The sequence below is a fragment of the Lissotriton vulgaris genome, chromosome 1_1 (genome assembly GCF_964263255.1).
Source record: "Lissotriton vulgaris chromosome 1_1, aLisVul1.2, whole genome shotgun sequence".
Classification (NCBI taxonomy): domain Eukaryota; kingdom Metazoa; phylum Chordata; class Amphibia; order Caudata; family Salamandridae; genus Lissotriton; species Lissotriton vulgaris.
In genome coordinates, this window is record NC_141685.1 from 204,340,049 (window position 1) to 204,357,160 (window position 17,112).

Below are 17,112 nucleotides of genomic sequence, written 5' to 3' on the forward strand. Positions count from 1 at the left end.
AGTGCTGCACCTGTCCTCCTCTAGGTGGTCTGCCTTCACCCAAGCCAAGTGAAACCCAGTGCTGCACCTGTCCTCCTCTAGGTACTCTGGCTTCACCCAAGCCAAGTGGAGCCCAGTGCAGCACCTGTCCTCCTCTAGGTACTCTGCTTTCATCCAAGCCAAGTGGAGCCCAGTGCTGCACCTGTCCTCCTCTAGGTGCTTCGCCTTCACCCAAGCCAAGTGTAGACTAGTGCCGCACCTGTCCTCCTCTAGGTACTTCATCTTCACCCAAGCCAAAAGGAGACCTGTGCTGCACCTGTCCTCCTATAGGTACTTCATCTTCACCCAAGCCAAAAGGAGACCTGTGCTGCACCTGTCCTCCTCTAGGTACTCTGCCTTCATCCAAGCCAAGTGGAGCCCAGTGCTGCACCTGTCCTCCTATAGGTACTTCATCTTCACCCAAGCCAAAAGGAGACCTGTGCTGCACCTGTCCTCCTCTAGGTACTCTGCCTTCATCCAAGCCTAGAGGAGCCCAGTGCTGCCCCTGTCCTCCTCTAGGTACTCAGCCTTCATCCAAGCCAAATGGAGCCCAGTGCTGCACCTGTCCTCCTCTAGGTGCTTCGCTTTCATACAAGCAATGTGGAGCCCGGTGCTGCACCTGTCCTCCTCTTGGTACTCTGGCTTCACCCAAGCCAAGTGGAGCCCAGTGCTGCACTTGGCCTCCTCTAGGTACTCCGGCTTCATCCAAGCCAAGTGGAGCCCAGTGCAGCACCTGTCCTCCTCATGGTACTCTGGCTTCACCCAAGCCAAGTGGAGCCCAGTGCTGCACTTGGCCTCCTCTAGGTACTCTGCCTTCACCCAAGCCAAGTGAAGCCCAGTGCTGCACCTGTCCACCTCTAGGTACTCTGGCTTCACCCAAGCCAAGTGAAGCCCAGTGCTGAACTTGGCCTCCTCTAGGTACTCCGGCTTCATCCAAGCCAGGTGGAGCCCAGTGCAGCACCTGTCCTCCTCTTGGTACTCTGGCTTCACCCAAGCCAAGTTGAGCCCCGTGCTGCACCTGTCCTCCTCTAGGTACTCTGCCTTCATCCAAGCCAAGTGGAGCCCAGTGCAGCACCTGTCCTCCTCTTGGTACTCTGGCTTCACCCAAGCCAAGTGGAGCCCAGTGCTGCACCTGTCCTCCTCTAGGTACTTCGCTCTCACACAAGCCAAGTGGAGCCCAGTGCTGCACCTGTCCTCCTCTAGGCACTCCAGCTTCACCCAAGCCAAGTGGAGCCCAGTGCTGCACCTGTCCTCCTCTAGGTACTTCGCTCTCACACAAGCCAAGTGGAGCCCAGTGCTGCACCTGTCCTCCTCTAGGTGCTCTGCCTTCATCCAAGCCAAGTGGAGCCCAGTGCTGCACCTGTCCTCCTCTAGGTGCTTCGCCTTCATCCCAGGCAAGCGGGCCCGGTGCTGCACCTGTCCTCCTCTAGTACTTCACCTTAATCCAAGCTAAGTGGAGCCCAGGCTGCACATGTCCTCCTCTAGGTACTCTGCCTTCATCCACGCGGAGCCCAGTGCTGCACCTGTCCTCCTCTAGGTACTCTGGCCTCACCCAAGCCAAGTGAAGCCCAGTGCTGCACCTGTCCTCCTCTAGGTACACTGCCTTCATCCAAGCCAAGTGGAGCCCAGTGCTGCACCTGTCCTCCTCTAGGTACTCTGCCTTCATCCACGCGGAGCCCAGTGCTGCACCTGTCCTCCTCTAGGTACTCTGCCTTCATCCACGCGGAGCCCAGTGCTGCACCTGTCCTCCTCTAGGTACTCTGCCTTCATCCACGCGGAGCCCAGTGCTGCACCTGTCCTCCTCTAGGTACTCTGGCCTCACCCAAGCCAAGTGAAGCCCAGTGCTGCACCTGTCCTCCTCTAGGTACTCTGGCTTCACCCAAGCCAAGTGAAGCCCAGTGCTGCATCTGTCCTCCTCTAGGTACACTGCCTTCATCCAAGCCAAGTGGAGCCCAGTGCTGCACCTGTCCTCCTCTAGGTACTCTGGCTTCACCCAAGCCAAGTGGAGCCCAGTGCCGCACCTGTCCTCCTCTAGGTGGTCTGCCTTCATCCAAGCCAAGTGAAGCCCAGTGCTGCACCTGTCCTCATCTTGGTACTCTGCCTTCACCCAAGCCAAGTGGAGCCCCGTGCTGCACCTGTCCTCCTCTAGGTACTCTGCCTTTACCCCAGGCAAGCGGAGCCTGGTGCTGCACCTGTCCTCCTCTAGTACTTCACCTTAATCCAAGCCAAGTAGAGCCCAGTGCTGCACCTGTCCTCCTCTAGGTACTCTGGCTTCACCCAAGCCAAGTGAAGCCCTGTGCTGCACCTGTCCTCCTCTAGGTACTCTGGCTTCACCCAAGCCAAGTGGAGCCCAGTGCTGCACCTGTCCTCCTCTAGGTACTCTGGCTTCACCCAAGCCAAGTGGAGCCCCGTGCTGCACCTGTCCTCCTCTAGGTACTCTGCCTTCATCCAAGCCAAGTGGAGCCCAGTGCTGCACCTGTCCTCCTCTAGGCACTCCAGCTTCACCCAAGCCAAGTGGAGCCCAGTGCTGCACCTGTCCTCCTCTAGGTACTTCGCTCTCACACAAGCCAAGTGGAGCCCTGTGCTGCACCTGTCCTCCTCTAGGTGCTTCGCCTTCACCCCAGGCAAGCGGGGCCCGGTGCTGCACCTGTCCTCCTCTAGTACTTCACCTTAATCCAAGCCAAGTGGAGCCCAGGCTGCACATGTCCTCCTCTAGGTACTCTGCCTTCATCCACGCGGAGCCCAGTGCTGCACCTGTCCTCCTCTAGGTGCTTCGCCTTCACCCCAGGCAAGCGGGGCCCGGTGCTGCACCTGTCCTCCTCTAGTACTTCACCTTAATCCAAGCCAAGTGGAGCCCAGGCTGCACATGTCCTCCTCTAGGTACTCTGCCTTCATCCACGCGGAGCCCAGTGCTGCACCTGTCCTCCTCTAGGTACTCTGGCTTCACCCAAGCCAAGTGGAGCCCAGTGCTGCACCTGTCCTCCTCTAGGTACTCCGGCTTCACCCAAGCCAAGTAGAGCCCAGTGCTGCACCTGTCCTCCTCTAGGTACTTTGCCTTCACCCAAGCCAAGTGGAGCCCAGTGCCGCACCTGTCCTCCCCTAGGTGGTCTGCCTTCACCCAAGCCAAGTGAAACCCAGTGCTGCACCTGTCCTCCTCTAGGTACTCTGGCTTCACCCAAGCCAAGTGGAGCCCAGTGCAGCACCTGTCCTCCTCTTGGTACCCCGGCTTCACCCAAGACAAGTGGAGCCCAGTGCAGCACCTGTCCTCCTCTGGGTACTCCGGCTTCACCCAAGCCAAGTGGAGCCCAGTGCAGCACCTGTCCTCCTCTTGGTACCCCGGCTTCACCCAAGACAAGTGGAGCCCAGTGCAGCACCTGTCCTCCCCTAGGTACTCTGCCTTCATCCAAATCAAGTGGAGCCCAGTGCTGCACCTGTCCTCCTCTAGGTACTCTGGCTTCACCCAAGCCAAGTGGAGCCCAGTGCAGCACCTGTCCTCCTCTGGGTACTCCGGCTTCACCCAAGCCAAGTGGAGCCCAGTGCTGCACCTGTCCTCCTCTGGGTACTCCGGCTTCACCCAAGCCAAGTGGAGCCCAGTGCAGCACCTGTCCTCCCCTAGGTACTCTGCCTTCATCCAAATCAAGTGGAGCCCAGTGCTGCACCTGTCCTCCTCTAGGTGGTCTGCCTTCACCCAAGCCAAGTGAAACCCAGTGCTGCACCTGTCCTCCTCTAGGTGCTTCGCTTTCACACAAGCAAAGTGGAGCCCGGTGCTGCACCTGTCCTCCTCTAGGTACTCCGGCTTCACCCAAGCCAAGTGGAACCCAGTGCTGCACCTGTCCTTCTCTTGGTACTCCGGCATCACCCAAGCCAAGTGGAGCCCAGTGCTGCGCCTTTCCTCCTCTAGGTACTCTGCCTTCATCCAAGCCAACTGGATCCCTGTGCTGCACCTGTCCTCCTCTAGGTACTCTGCCTTCACCCAAGTCAAGTAGAGCCCAGTGCTGCACCTGCCCTCCTCTAGGTACTCCGGCTTCACCCAAGCCAAGTGGAGCCCAGTGCTGCACCTGTCCTCCTCTAGGTGGTCTGCCTTCACCCAAGCCAAGTGAAACCCAGTGCTGCACCTGTCCTCCTCTAGGTACTCTGGCTTCACCCAAGCCAAGTGGAGCCCAGTGCAGCACCTGTCCTCCTCTAGGTACTCTGCTTTCATCCAAGCCAAGTGGAGCCCAGTGCTGCACCTGTCCTCCTCTAGGTGCTTCGCCTTCACCCCAGGCAAGCGGAGCCTGGTGCTGCACCTGTCCTCCTCTAGGTACTCTGGCTTCACCCAAGCCAAGTGGAGCCCAGTGCTGCACCTGTCCTCCTCTAGGTACTCTGGCTTCACCCAAGCCAAGTGGAACCAAGTGCCGCACCTGTCCTCCTCTAGGTGGTCTGCCTTCACCCAAGCCAAGTGGAGCCCAGTGCTGCACCTGTCCTCCTCTAGGTACGCTGGCTTCACCCAAGCCAAGTGGAGCCCAGTGCTGCACCTGTCCCCCTCTAGGTACGCTGGCTTCACCCAAGCCAAGTGGAGCCCGGTGCTGCACCTGTCCTCCTCTAGGTGGTCTGCCTTCACCCAAGCCAAGTGAAACCCAGTGCTGCACCTGTCCTCTTCTAGGTACTCTGGCTTCACCCAAGCCAAGTGGAGCCCAGTGCCGCACCTATCCACCTCTAGGTGCTTCGCCTTCACCCCAGGCAAGCGGAGCCCCGTGCTACACTTGGCCTCATCTAGGTACTCCGGCTTCATCCAAGCCAAGTCGAGCCCAGTGCAGCACCTGTCCTCCTCTAGGTACTGCACCTTAATCCAAGCCAAGTGGAGCCCAGGGTTGCACCTGTCCTCCTCTAGTACTTCACCTTAATCCAAGCCAAGTGGAGCCCAGGCTGCACCTGTCCTCCTCTAGGTACTCTACCTTCATCCACGCGGAGCCCAGTGCTGCACCTGTCCTCCTCTAGGTACTCTGGCTTCACCCAAGCCAAGTGGATCCCAGTGCTGCACCTGTCCTCCTCTAGGTACTCTGGCTTCACCCAAGCCAAGTGGAGCCCAGTGCTGCACCTGTCCTCCTCTAGGTACGCTGGCTTCACCCAAGCCAAGTGGAGCCCAGTGCTGCACCTGTCCTCCTCTAGGTACGCTGGCTTCACCCAAGCCAAGTGGAGCCCAGTGCTGCACCTGTCCTCCTCTAGGTACGCTGGCTTCACCCAAGCCAAGTGGAGCCCAGGCTGCACCTGTCCTCCTCTAGGTACTCTACCTTCATCCACGCGGAGCCCAGTGCTGCACCTGTCCTCCTCTAGGTACTCTGGCTTCACCCAAGCCAAGTGGATCCCAGTGCTGCACCTGTCCTCCTCTAGGTACTCTGGCTTCACCCAAGCCAAGTGGAGCCCAGTGCTGCACCTGTCCTCCTCTAGGTACGCTGGCTTCACCCAAGCCAAGTGGAGCCCAGTGCTGCACCTGTCCTCCTCTAGGTACGCTGGCTTCACCCAAGCCAAGTGGAGCCCAGTGCTGCACTTGGCCTCCTCTAGGTACTCTGGCTTCACCCAAGCCAAGTGGAGCCCAGTGCTGCACTTGGCCTCCTCTAGGTACGCTGGCTTCACCCAAGCCAAGTGGAGCCCAGTGCTGCACCTGTCCTCCTCTAGGTACGCTGGCTTCACCCAAGCCAAGTGGAGCCCCTTGCTGCACCTGTCCTCCTCTAGGTATTTCACCTTAACTCAAGCCAAGTGGAGCCCAGTGATGCACATGTCCTCCTCTAGGTACTCTGCCTTCATCCAAGCCAAGTGGAGCCCAGTGCTGCACCTGTCCTCCTTGAGGTACTCTGGCTTCACCCAAGCCAAGTGGAGCCCAGTGCTGCACTTGGCCTCCTCTAGGTACTCCGGCTTCATCCAAGCCAAGTGGAGCCCAGTGCTGCACCTGTCCTCCTCTTTGTACTCTGGCTTCACCCAAGCCAAGTGGAGCCCAGTGCTGCACTTGGCCTCCTCTAGGTACTCTGGCTTCACCCAAGCCAAGTGGAGCCCCCGTGCTGCACCTGTCCTCCTCTAGGTACTCTGGCTTCACCCAAGCCAAGTGGAGCCCCCGTGCTGCACCTGTCCTCCTCTAGGTACTCTGCCTTCATCAAGGCCAAGTGGAGCCCAGTGCTGCACCTGTCCTCCTCTAGGTACTCTGGCTTCACCCAAGCCAAGTGGAGCCCAGTGCTGCACCTGTCCTCCTCTAGGTACTCTGCCTTCATCCAAGCCAAGTGGAGCCCAGTGCTGCACCTGTCCTCCTCTAGGTACTCCGGCTTCATCCAAGCCCAGTGCTGCACCTGTCCTCCTCTTGGTACTCTGGCTTCATCCAAGCCAAGTGGAGCCCAGTGCTGCACCTGTCCTCCTCTAGGTACTCCGGCTTCATCCAAGCCAAGTGGAGCCCAGTGCTGCACCTGTCCTCCTCTAGGTACTCCGGCTTCATCCAAGCCAAGTGGAGCCCAGTGCTGCGCCTGTCCTCCTCTTGGTACTCTGCCTTCATCCAAGCCAAGTGGAGCCCAGTGCTGCTTCGGTCCCGCTATTGGTACTCTGCCTTCATCCAAGCCAAGTGAAGCCCAGTGCTGCACCTGTCCTCCTCTAGGTACTCTGCCTTCATCCAAGCCAAGTGGAGCCCAGTGCTGCGCCTGTCCTCCTCTAGGTGCTTCACCTTCACCCAAGCCAAGTGGAGCTCAGTGCTGCGCCTGTCCTCCTCTAGGTACTCTACCTTCATCCAAGCAAGTGTAGGCCAGTGCTGCACCTGTCCTCCTTTAGGTACACTGCCTTCATCCAAGCCAAGTGGAGCCCAGTGCAGCACCTGTCCTCCTTTAGGTACTCGGGCTCAACCCAAGCCAAGTGGAGCCCAGGCTGCACATGTCCTTCTCTAGGTACTCTGCTTTCATCCACGCGGAGCCCAGTGCTGCACCTGTCCTCCTATAGGTACTCTGGCTTCACCCAATCCAAGTGGAGCCCAGTGCCGCACCTGTCCTCCTCTAGGTACACTGCCTTCATCCAAGCCACGTGGAGCCCAGTGCTGCACCTGTCCTCCTCTAGGTACTCCGGCTTCATCCACGCGGAGCCCAGTGCTGCACCTGTCCTCCTCTTGGTACTCTGGCTTCACCCAATCCAAGTGGAGCCCAGTGCCGCACCTGTCCTCCTCTAGGTACTCCGGCTTCATCCGAGCCAAGTGGAGCCCAGTGCTGAACCTGTCCTTCTCTAGGTACTTTGCCTTCATCCACGCGGAGCCCAGTGCTGCACCTGTCCTCCTATAGGTACTCTGGCTTCACCCAATCCAAGTGGAGCCCAGTGCCGCACCTGTCCTCCTCTAGGTACACTGCCTTCATCCAAGCCACGTTGTTAGACGGACCGGGAGGGTCGGCCGAGATTACGGGGAGAGGTCTCCAGGGAGAGCCGTCTCCAACGACTGTACAGATAAGTAACTTCCCCCCCACAGACAGACACCACACAAGACTGAAGGTTAACGAGACTTTATATGCAATTCTTAGGTTACGTTGGTATGATACAAGGAGGTCTGGACTCCGGGGTCCCCTCGATTCGAGTCTTTGGTTGAGGAAAGGGGTAGCGGGACAGTCTTAGTTACCAGTGAGTTCAAAATAGCTCTCAATCCTCGAGCTTCGGCGTTCTTGATGATCGGGCCGTGGAGGAGCCAAGCAGGTCCCGAGATGGATGAAGGAAGGATGACGGTCCGCGGCGGAGCCTGCAGGTCCCGGTGAAAGATGACGGTTACAACGGTCCGCGGTCACGCCAGCAGATCCGGACGACGATGATGAAGAATGAAGGTTACGACGGCTGTGGCAGCGCCAACAGGCAGGACGATGGTGCACAGGACAGAGCTACGGCAGCGCCAGTAGTCCGTCCAGGATGAGTTCCTCTTTGCGTCTCTCGACTCCAAGATACAACTGCCTTCCTGCTCTGGAGCTGCCCCAGTTATAGGGCTGGTGTGCTTTGATGTCCGGACCCTCGCACTTGGAGGTCGGGAGGTCCGGGATGAGGGAGTCCAGACACCCAGCAGGGGGGTGGAGCCAGCGCCCGGGGAGGCGATGGGCGAGCGGCACTTGGTGGGGGAGAGCCATCGACACCTCCTTCTCCCATTGAATGGCCAAGTAGCCCGCTCACCTCCTGGGTGGATGGTGGTGCCGGGATGTCTGAGGCCTGGCCAGGCCCAGGGTTGAGGTCGATCGGGGGCCAGGCGGCCACGTGGTGAAGTGTCCAAGATGGCGGCCCGGGCTGGGCGCGTGGGCCGGCAGTGGATCGGGCCCACGAAGTCGACATGCTCGAGGGCAGGGGTCCCTGAGGGGACGGAGGACGTGCAATGGTGGTGTGTGGTGCTTGTGTGACTGGCCTCGGGCCTGGTTGGGCCGGGGGAGAGTGGCTCTTCATGTGGCCTGTCCAACATGCGTCCCCCCCAGCTGAAGGCGGGGAGAGTCACCCATCCTCTTGGGGACTCTCTTCGTCGAGGCGGAAGAATCGTGACAGGCCATCCGCGTTGGCGTGGTCGGACCCAGGCCGGTGTTCGACTGTAAAGTCCATACCCTGCAAGGATATGGACCAGCGTAGCAGCTTGGGGTTTTCCCCCCGCATGTGCATCAGCCACTGCAGGGGTCGGTGGTCGGTCTGTACCCGAAAGTGGGTGCCGAAAAGGTAGGGCCGGAGCTTCTTGAGGGCCCATACCACAGCGAAGGCTTCCCTCTCTATGGTGCTCCAGCGTTGTTCTCGGGGTAGGAGTCTCCGACTGATGAAGGCCACCGGTTGATCAAGGCCCTCGGTGTTCACTTGGGACAGGACTGCCCCAATACCCTGGTCGGAGGCGTCCGTCTGGACTACGAACTCCCGGCTGTAGTCTGGGGCCTGGAGCACAGGAGCGGAACACATGGCGGCCTTCAACTGTTCGAATGCCGCTTGACACTCTGGGGTCCAGTTCACCTTCTTGGGCTGATTTTTTGACGTGAGTTCGGTGAGAGGCCCCACTATGGTACCATAGTCTTTCACGAACCTTCGGTAATAGCCCGTGAGGCCCAGGAAGGCTCGTACCTCGGTTTGGGTAATAGGGGGCTGCCAGTCCTGGATGGCGGCAATTTTCAGCTGTAGAGGGGCCACTAGGCCGCTTCCCACCTGGTGTCCGAGGTAGGTCACAGACCCTTGTCCAATTTGACACTTGCTGGCCTTGATCGTGAGGCCAGCTCGCTGAAGGGCTTGCAGCACTGCTCGGAGGTGGTGGAGGTGCTCGGTCCAATGGTGGCTGTACACAGCGATGTCGTCTAGGTATGCGGCGCTGAACCCTTCGAGCCCCGCCAGGACCTGATTGACGAGCCGTTGGAACGTCGCTGGTGCATTTTTCATGCCGAAGGGCATGACCGTAAAATGGTAATGGCCATCGGGGGTGGAGAAGGCAGAACGTTCTTGGGCTCGGGGTGTGAGGCCGATCTGCCAATAACCTGCTGTCAGGTCGAAGATGCTAAGGTAGCGGGCAGCTCCCATTCGGTCGACCAGTTCATCTGCCCGGGGGATGGGATGTGCGTCCGTTCTGGTGACTTCATTCAGACCCCGGTAGTCGACGCAGAACCGGAGTTCTGGTGTGGTTCCGGGGGCGGCTGCTTTGGGGACCAGTACGACCGGGCTGGCCCATGGGCTGTCTGAGGGCTCGATGACCCCGAGCGTGAGCATCTTAGCCACTTCCGCCTGGATGCAGGCCCGTACCCGATCAGGTACGCGGTAGGCCCGGTGGCGGATAGGAGGGCTGTCTCCGGTGTCCACATCGTGCACACACCAGGAAGTGACACCTGGGGTGAGGGAGAACAGACTGGCGAACCGTGACAGGAGGGCTTGGCACTCTTGGCGTTGTTCTCTGGTGAGGGTCTCCGAGAGTCGGACCCCCTCTACGGAGCCGTCTTGCTCCTGGGTCCGCAGGAGGTCAGGGAGAGGCTCGGAGTCGTCTTCAACCCCATTGTCTGTGGCCATCAGTAGGCTGAGTTCTGTTCGTGCAAAGTGGGGTTTCAGTCTGTTGGTGTGGAGGACTCGGAGGGGGTTCCGGGAGGACTCCATATCGATCAGATAGGTGGCAGGACCCTTGCGCTCGATCACCTTGAAGGGTCCCGTCCATTTGTCTTGGAGAGCGCAGGGCTCCGTGGGGGACATGACCCATACCTGTTGTCCCGGTTCGAATTCAACGGATGAGGCGTTCTGGTCATACCACTTTTTCATGTCCTCTTGACTGGCCTCTAGGTTGGTTTTTGCTAGGTCTCTGAACCGCCGGGACTGGTTGCGGAGGGTGAGGAGGTACCGGAAGACATCTGGAGGGTTCTTGGCCGGAGGCATCTCCCAGCCTTCTTTGATCAGGCTGAGCGGCCCCCGCACTGGGTGCCCATAGAGCAGTTCGAATGGGCTGAAGCCTAGGGATTTCTGGGGGACCTCTCGGTAGGCGAAGAGGAGGCACGGCAGCAGCACATCCCACTGGCGACGGAGGGGCTCTTCCAATCCCCCGATCATTCCTTTCAGCGTGCGGTTGAACCGCTCAACAAGTCCGTTCCCTTGGGGGTGATAGGGGGTCGTGAAGCGATAGGTGACCCCACACTGTTGCCAGAGAGATTTCATGTACTTAGAGATAAAGTTCGTGCCTCTGTCGCTGACGACTTCTCGGGGGAACCCCACACGGGAGAAGATCCCCATCAGGGCCCGGCCGACCACTGGGGCTGTCACGGTCCGGAGAGGAACAGCCTCAGGGTAGCGGGTGGCGTGGTCCACTAGCACCAGAATGAAGCGATGTCCTTGTTTCGTACGCGGGTCCAGGGGTCCCACAATGTCTATTCCGACCCTCTCAAATGGGGTCGTGACTACTGGAAAAGGTTGCAAGGGGGCCTTTAGTTTGCGGCCGCTCTTCCCACTGGCTTGGCACGTGGGGCAAGATCGGCAATGCTGGTGCACATCGTTCCTCATTTTGGGCCAGAAGAAGTGGGTCACTAGGCGACTGTAGGTTTTATCTTGTCCTAGGTGCCCTGCCAGGGGGACATCGTGGGCCAGGTTTAACAGGAAGTCTCTAAAGCAGAGGGGTACTACTAGTACTCGGTTGGCCCCCAGCTCGGCGATTCGTTGCTCACTGTATAACAGATCATTGTCCCAGTAGACCCAATGAGTTCCGGAGGTATCCCCTGCGCTTTGGGCGAGCGCTTGTTGGCGGAGTCCCTCAAGGGAGGGACAGGTCTTCTGTTCCTGGCGAAATTGTTCTTGTGTGGGTCCCCCCTCTTGGGCCCACTGGTCAAGGTTAGCGAGGTCGGAAGGTTGCGTTGGTTCGAGGGGGGTGTCATGGTCGGGGTTTTCGGCTGGGGCGACCGGAGGCGGTGGCGCCGGCCATTCTGGTTCTTCCGGGTGAGGGTTGGTACGGGCGGCCATGGACCGGGTGGTGACGCACGCCCAGTCCGGGACGCCCAACATCCCCAAGTGTTCTTTTCGCTCCACAGCGGCCCACGGGGAGCTCTCCAGGTCATTACCGAGGAGGCAGTCCACGGGGGCGTCGTCTCGGACCGTCACCTTCAACATGCCGGAGACCCCTCCCCACTCAAAAGGGACGCAGGCCATCCGACACAGACTTTCCGAGTTGTCGGCTGATCGTACAGGGCAGAGAATGTTCGGTAGATATTGTTCTGGGGTCACCAGGTGACAGCGGACGGCTGTCACACTGGCCCCGGTGTCCCGAAGGGCTTCGGCCCGTTGTCCATTGATGCTCACCCATTGGCTGTACTTCTGGGTGTTAGCGGGTAGGGGGACCCGCGGGACCATGTCTCTTCCCCCTAAGCACGCGAGAGTCATGGCGGCTGGCTCCCACTCTGGATACTCTTGCTCGTCTGTTTCTTGCTCCTCGGAGATCTGTTCTTCCCCTAGTGCTGCGGCGGCCACATGGCGGGGTTTTGGACTCTGATACTGCGGGCAGCTTGGGTCGTTTGCATAGTGGCCGACTCGTTGGCATCGGTGACACGTGACGTTTGCTCTGTACCCCGTTCGCGCCGGGGTGCTGCCCCGGTTGGCCGGGGGGGTGGTGCTGGTAACGGGGGTGGCCGGAGTATTGTCTCTTCCTCGTCCTTGGCCCCCTCCTCCTCCTCTGGGTCGGTGGTGACCATTGTTGCTCCTGTTCTGCTCGTAGGACCCATTTCGGCCCACTCTGGTGATCTCCCACCGGTCAGCTTCGGCTGCGAGCTGCCGAGGATCGGTTAACTTGCTGTCGAGGAGGTGTTGGCGTAGTTCAATGAAGCAATTGTTGGACAGATGCTCCCATACCATCAGATTGAACAGTTGCTCGTAGGTCGTGACGTTGTTCCCTTTGATCCAGCCTTCGAAAGCTCGGCTAAAGTACGTTACATAGTCCACCCAAGTTGTACCCGGGATGCGTGTGCAGTCTCGGAACCTCTGACGGTACATCTCGGGCGTGAGGCCATAGCGGGTGAGGAGGGCCGCTTTCATATGGTCGTAGGAGGTCATCTGGTGGTCTGGGAGCTGTAACAGGGTATCGCGGCCTTCATTGAGGAATCTGCCCCATAGGCCGGCTCCCCAATCGTTTCTATCGATCCGGTGCGCAGTCATAGCGATTTCATATGCCTTAAACCATTGCTGGATGTCGTCCTCTCGAAAATACTCTCGGACCACATCCTTGGGGATGTGTACTTTTTTCTCCGTGGTCCCTGGGGTGTGTGGTCTCTCGGGCACCCCTAACTCTTTATTCTGCTTGCGCAGGTTGATCTCGGCTAGGTTCCGTTCGTGCTCGTACGCTAGTTTCTTTTCCTCGAGCTCCCTTTGCCTTTGTTTCTCCTCTCTTTCTTCTCGGATACGTAGGTGCTCTAAGTTTATTTTTTGTTCGGCCAACTTGAGTTCTACGTCCATCTTGAGTCGGGCCATTTCTAGCTCGTGTAGCCGGGTTTTTTCTCTTTCTTGGATCTCGTCTGGCGAGAGACCGGTTCTTTGCCCTTCCGGGGCCGTGTTGCTTCCTTTCGCGGTGCTTTGCTCAGGGGCTTCGGTATCCCCGGTCTCTGCCCAAGATTCTAGGGCATGCTTAAAATCGTCCTTGGTGCTTAGTCCGGTGGTAGCGATACCTAGTTCAATGCAGAACTGCTTTAGTTCACGATGGCTGTACTCCTCTAGTTTTTCCATTTGGAACTTCTCCGTTGATCCGCTCTCTTTAGTTGTCATTGTGGTTCGTTGTGGGGTGAGCTACTCTCTGTACGTATGCGGTGATTCGGATCGCGCCGCTGGCCACCAATGTTAGACGGACCGGGAGGGTCGGCCGAGATTACGGGGAGAGGTCTCCAGGGAGAGCCGTCTCCAACGACTGTACAGATAAGTAACTTCCCCCCCACAGACAGACACCACACAAGACTGAAGGTTAACGAGACTTTATATGCAATTCTTAGGTTACGTTGGTATGATACAAGGAGGTCTGGACTCCGGGGTCCCCTCGATTCGAGTCTTTGGTTGAGGAAAGGGGTAGCGGGACAGTCTTAGTTACCAGTGAGTTCAAAATAGCTCTCAATCCTCGAGCTTCGGCGTTCTTGATGATCGGGCCGTGGAGGAGCCAAGCAGGTCCCGAGATGGATGAAGGAAGGATGACGGTCCGCGGCGGAGCCTGCAGGTCCCGGTGAAAGATGACGGTTACAACGGTCCGCGGTCACGCCAGCAGATCCGGACGACGATGATGAAGAATGAAGGTTACGACGGCTGTGGCAGCGCCAACAGGCAGGACGATGGTGCACAGGACAGAGCTACGGCAGCGCCAGTAGTCCGTCCAGGATGAGTTCCTCTTTGCGTCTCTCGACTCCAAGATACAACTGCCTTCCTGCTCTGGAGCTGCCCCAGTTATAGGGCTGGTGTGCTTTGATGTCCGGACCCTCGCACTTGGAGGTCGGGAGGTCCGGGATGAGGGAGTCCAGACACCCAGCAGGGGGGTGGAGCCAGCGCCCGGGGAGGCGATGGGCGAGCGGCACTTGGTGGGGGAGAGCCATCGACACCTCCTTCTCCCATTGAATGGCCAAGTAGCCCGCTCACCTCCTGGGTGGATGGTGGTGCCGGGATGTCTGAGGCCTGGCCAGGCCCAGGGTTGAGGTCGATCGGGGGCCAGGCGGCCACGTGGTGAAGTGTCCAAGATGGCGGCCCGGGCTGGGCGCGTGGGCCGGCAGTGGATCGGGCCCACGAAGTCGACATGCTCGAGGGCAGGGGTCCCTGAGGGGACGGAGGACGTGCAATGGTGGTGTGTGGTGCTTGTGTGACTGGCCTCGGGCCTGGTTGGGCCGGGGGAGAGTGGCTCTTCATGTGGCCTGTCCAACACACGTGGAGACCAGTGCTGCACCTGTCCTCCTCTAGGTACTCCGGCTTCATCCACGCGGAGCCCAGTGCTGCACCTGTCCTCCTCTTGGTACTCTGGCTTCACCCAATCCAAGTGGAGCCCAGTGCCGCACCTGTCCTCCTCTAGGTACTCCGGCTTCATCCGAGCCAAGTGGAGCCCAGTGCTGAACCTGTCCTTCTCTAGGTACTTCACCTTCACTCAAGCCAAGTGGAGCCCAGTGCTGCACCTGTCCTCCTCTAGGTACTCTGCCTTCATCCACGCGGAGCCCAGTGCTGCACCTGTCCTCCTCTAGGTACTTCATCTTCACCCAAGCCAAGTGGAGCCCAGTGCTGCACCTGTCCTCCTCTAGGTACTCTGCCTTCATCCACGCGGAGCCCAGTGCCGCACCTGTCCTCCTCTTGGTACTCCGCCTTTATCCAATCCAAGTGAAGCCCAGTGCTGCTCCTGTCCCCCTCTTGGTACTCTGACTTCATCCAAGCCAAATGAAGCCCAGTGCTGCACCTGTCCTCCTCTAGGTACTCTGCCTTCATCCAAGCCAAGTGGAGCCCAGCGCTGCACCTGTCCTCTTGGCACTCCGCCTTTATCCAATCCAAGTGAAGCCCAGTGCTGCACCTGTCCTCCTCTTGGTACTCTGCCTTCATCCAAGCCAAGTGGAGCCCAGTGCTGCACCTGTCCTCCTCTAGGTACTCTGCCTTCATCCAAGCCAAGTGAAGCAGACATATTAACTTTACCTCACACACTTCCCACGACCCTCAATATGGAGGCACACAGGTAGCCGCTGAAAACGATTATAGAGTGAGCAATGGGCCACTTTAGTTTTCTCACTCTTTGATTTCTTTACTTTGTTTTGATTTTGTTGTTTATATTCCATTATATTGTTGTCCTTTTTCATTTGCAGCGTTCTGGATTTGTACAAGGAGTACCAGGAAGAGGCATATTCGGTCGCTCTCCATCCATCTGGACTCTTCATTTTGGTTGGATTTTCTGACAAGCTGCGATTGATGAGCCTGCTGATCGATGACATCCGGGTCATTAAAGAGTTCACTGTCCGAGGATGCAGAGAGGTGAGGACACTGCACAGAGTCTCTGTGTGGGGGAGGTTGGATTGGTGACAATCCGGGTCATTAAAGAGTTCACTGTCCGAGGATGCAGAGAGGTGAGGACACCGCACAGAGTCTGTGGGGGGGGGGGGGATTGATGACATTCGGGTCATTAAAGATTTCACTGTCCGAGGATGCAGAGAGGTGAGGACACTGCACAGAGTCTGTGGGGGGAGGGGTGGGAGGGTCCAAGGCCTCACCCTCTCTCCGTAGTGTTGCGCTCTAGTCTACACGATGTAGAGTGATGACGTAGAGCGCAGCGGCCATTTTGGGTGCAGCCAAATAGAGCGAGGAGCCCGCAATTTTAGCTGAGGTCTCCTGGCGCTCTCCCTGATCGATTTTGAATAATAAATAGAAAGTTTCTTACCTGCACCAAGCTGTGTGAGAGTGTCTTTCCCAAGTACAGCCTGAACGCTACAACTGGTGACAAGGACGGGATGCAGAAAGAAAAACCCGGGAATACGAGGACCACGAGGAACCAGGGACAGTGAACCAGCCTAACACACACCAGCAGCCAGGATGTAGCAGCCGGCTACAAACAGGTACGGAACCAGAGGGAGAGCGCGGCAGAGGGGACGCTCACCACTATAAGCATCCAACCATGCACAGAAACAGTCCTGAACATCGCAGCTGCATCCAAGCTGACTGCAGCCAGAGAGATCTGCCACGTGGAGAGGAAAGGAAGGCAATAGTCACCACACGCCACACTACACACACGCTAGGATGCAGAAAGGAGCAAACACAGCAGGACAGATACTGCCCAGAGGTGAGAAGAGCAACAGGGCAAGTAAACTGTCGTCGAAGCGTAGAGTCAGCTTGTACCACGTTCGAGTAAGATAGAAGGTACGCCCGGGGCCCTGGCAGAGCAAGCAGAACACAGCACAGGGGGCAGATCTGTGTCACAACAGGGCCCCCATGCCAACACAGACAAAGCACGCCAGGCAGTCTGAGAGTAGAGGAAGAGCCACCTGAGAGAAGAGCGGAAATGTGTGCTCAAACATCCTTGCTCACAACACCGATCCCCTTCTTACCCAAACCAGGGAATCCCTCGAAGAAGTGGGAAGATTGGAGGGAATACTTTATGAACTATCTGAAGGCCCTGGAGGACAAGAATAGAGAGGAATTTCCCAGCAAAAGAAGGAAGAGGATATTGCTTCACAACCTAGGTCCAGAAGGCACCAGAGTGTTCCAGAATATAGTACCGACTCCACGAGAAGCGGCTGATGACGACGTGTTCCAGCATGCGATTGATGATTAGAATATAACAATATTGGCCTGGCGGTGTGCATGTCCAACAAAGGAAACAAGCTGTGGGGGAGTCCATAGATGAGTACGTAGCAGCGTTGAAGAAATTGGCAATCACGTGTAAATTCGGCACCTTACACGATGAATTCATCAAAGATCAAATTGTCATGCACACCACAAACTCGGCGATCCAGGACAAGCTATTGGTAAATGGAGATTCGACCCTGAAGGAAGTCATAGCCATTGTGAAGAAAGCAGAGCTATTGAAAACATGCGCGGAGGCAGCGAAAAAGGAGACAGCCGCCAGGCCCATGGTGAACAAAGTCACGGAGGCAGAACCACCGGAAAGAAGCAAGGGAGCAACAGGAGACACAAGGACACAGGCTAAATGGA

The 17,112-nt window shown here is 58.1% G+C and overlaps 1 protein-coding gene across 1 annotated transcript in view; it reads left to right on the plus strand.

Moving 5' to 3' along the window:
• Positions 1-17,112, plus strand: part of CFAP57 (cilia and flagella associated protein 57) — a 378,308-nt gene that overhangs the window by 157,161 nt on the left and 204,035 nt on the right. The window contains exon 8 of the mRNA XM_086952180.1: positions 15,273-15,438. Coding sequence (XP_086808306.1) covers positions 15,273-15,438 — 166 coding nt within the window. The remainder of the gene's footprint in view (positions 1-15,272; positions 15,439-17,112) is intronic.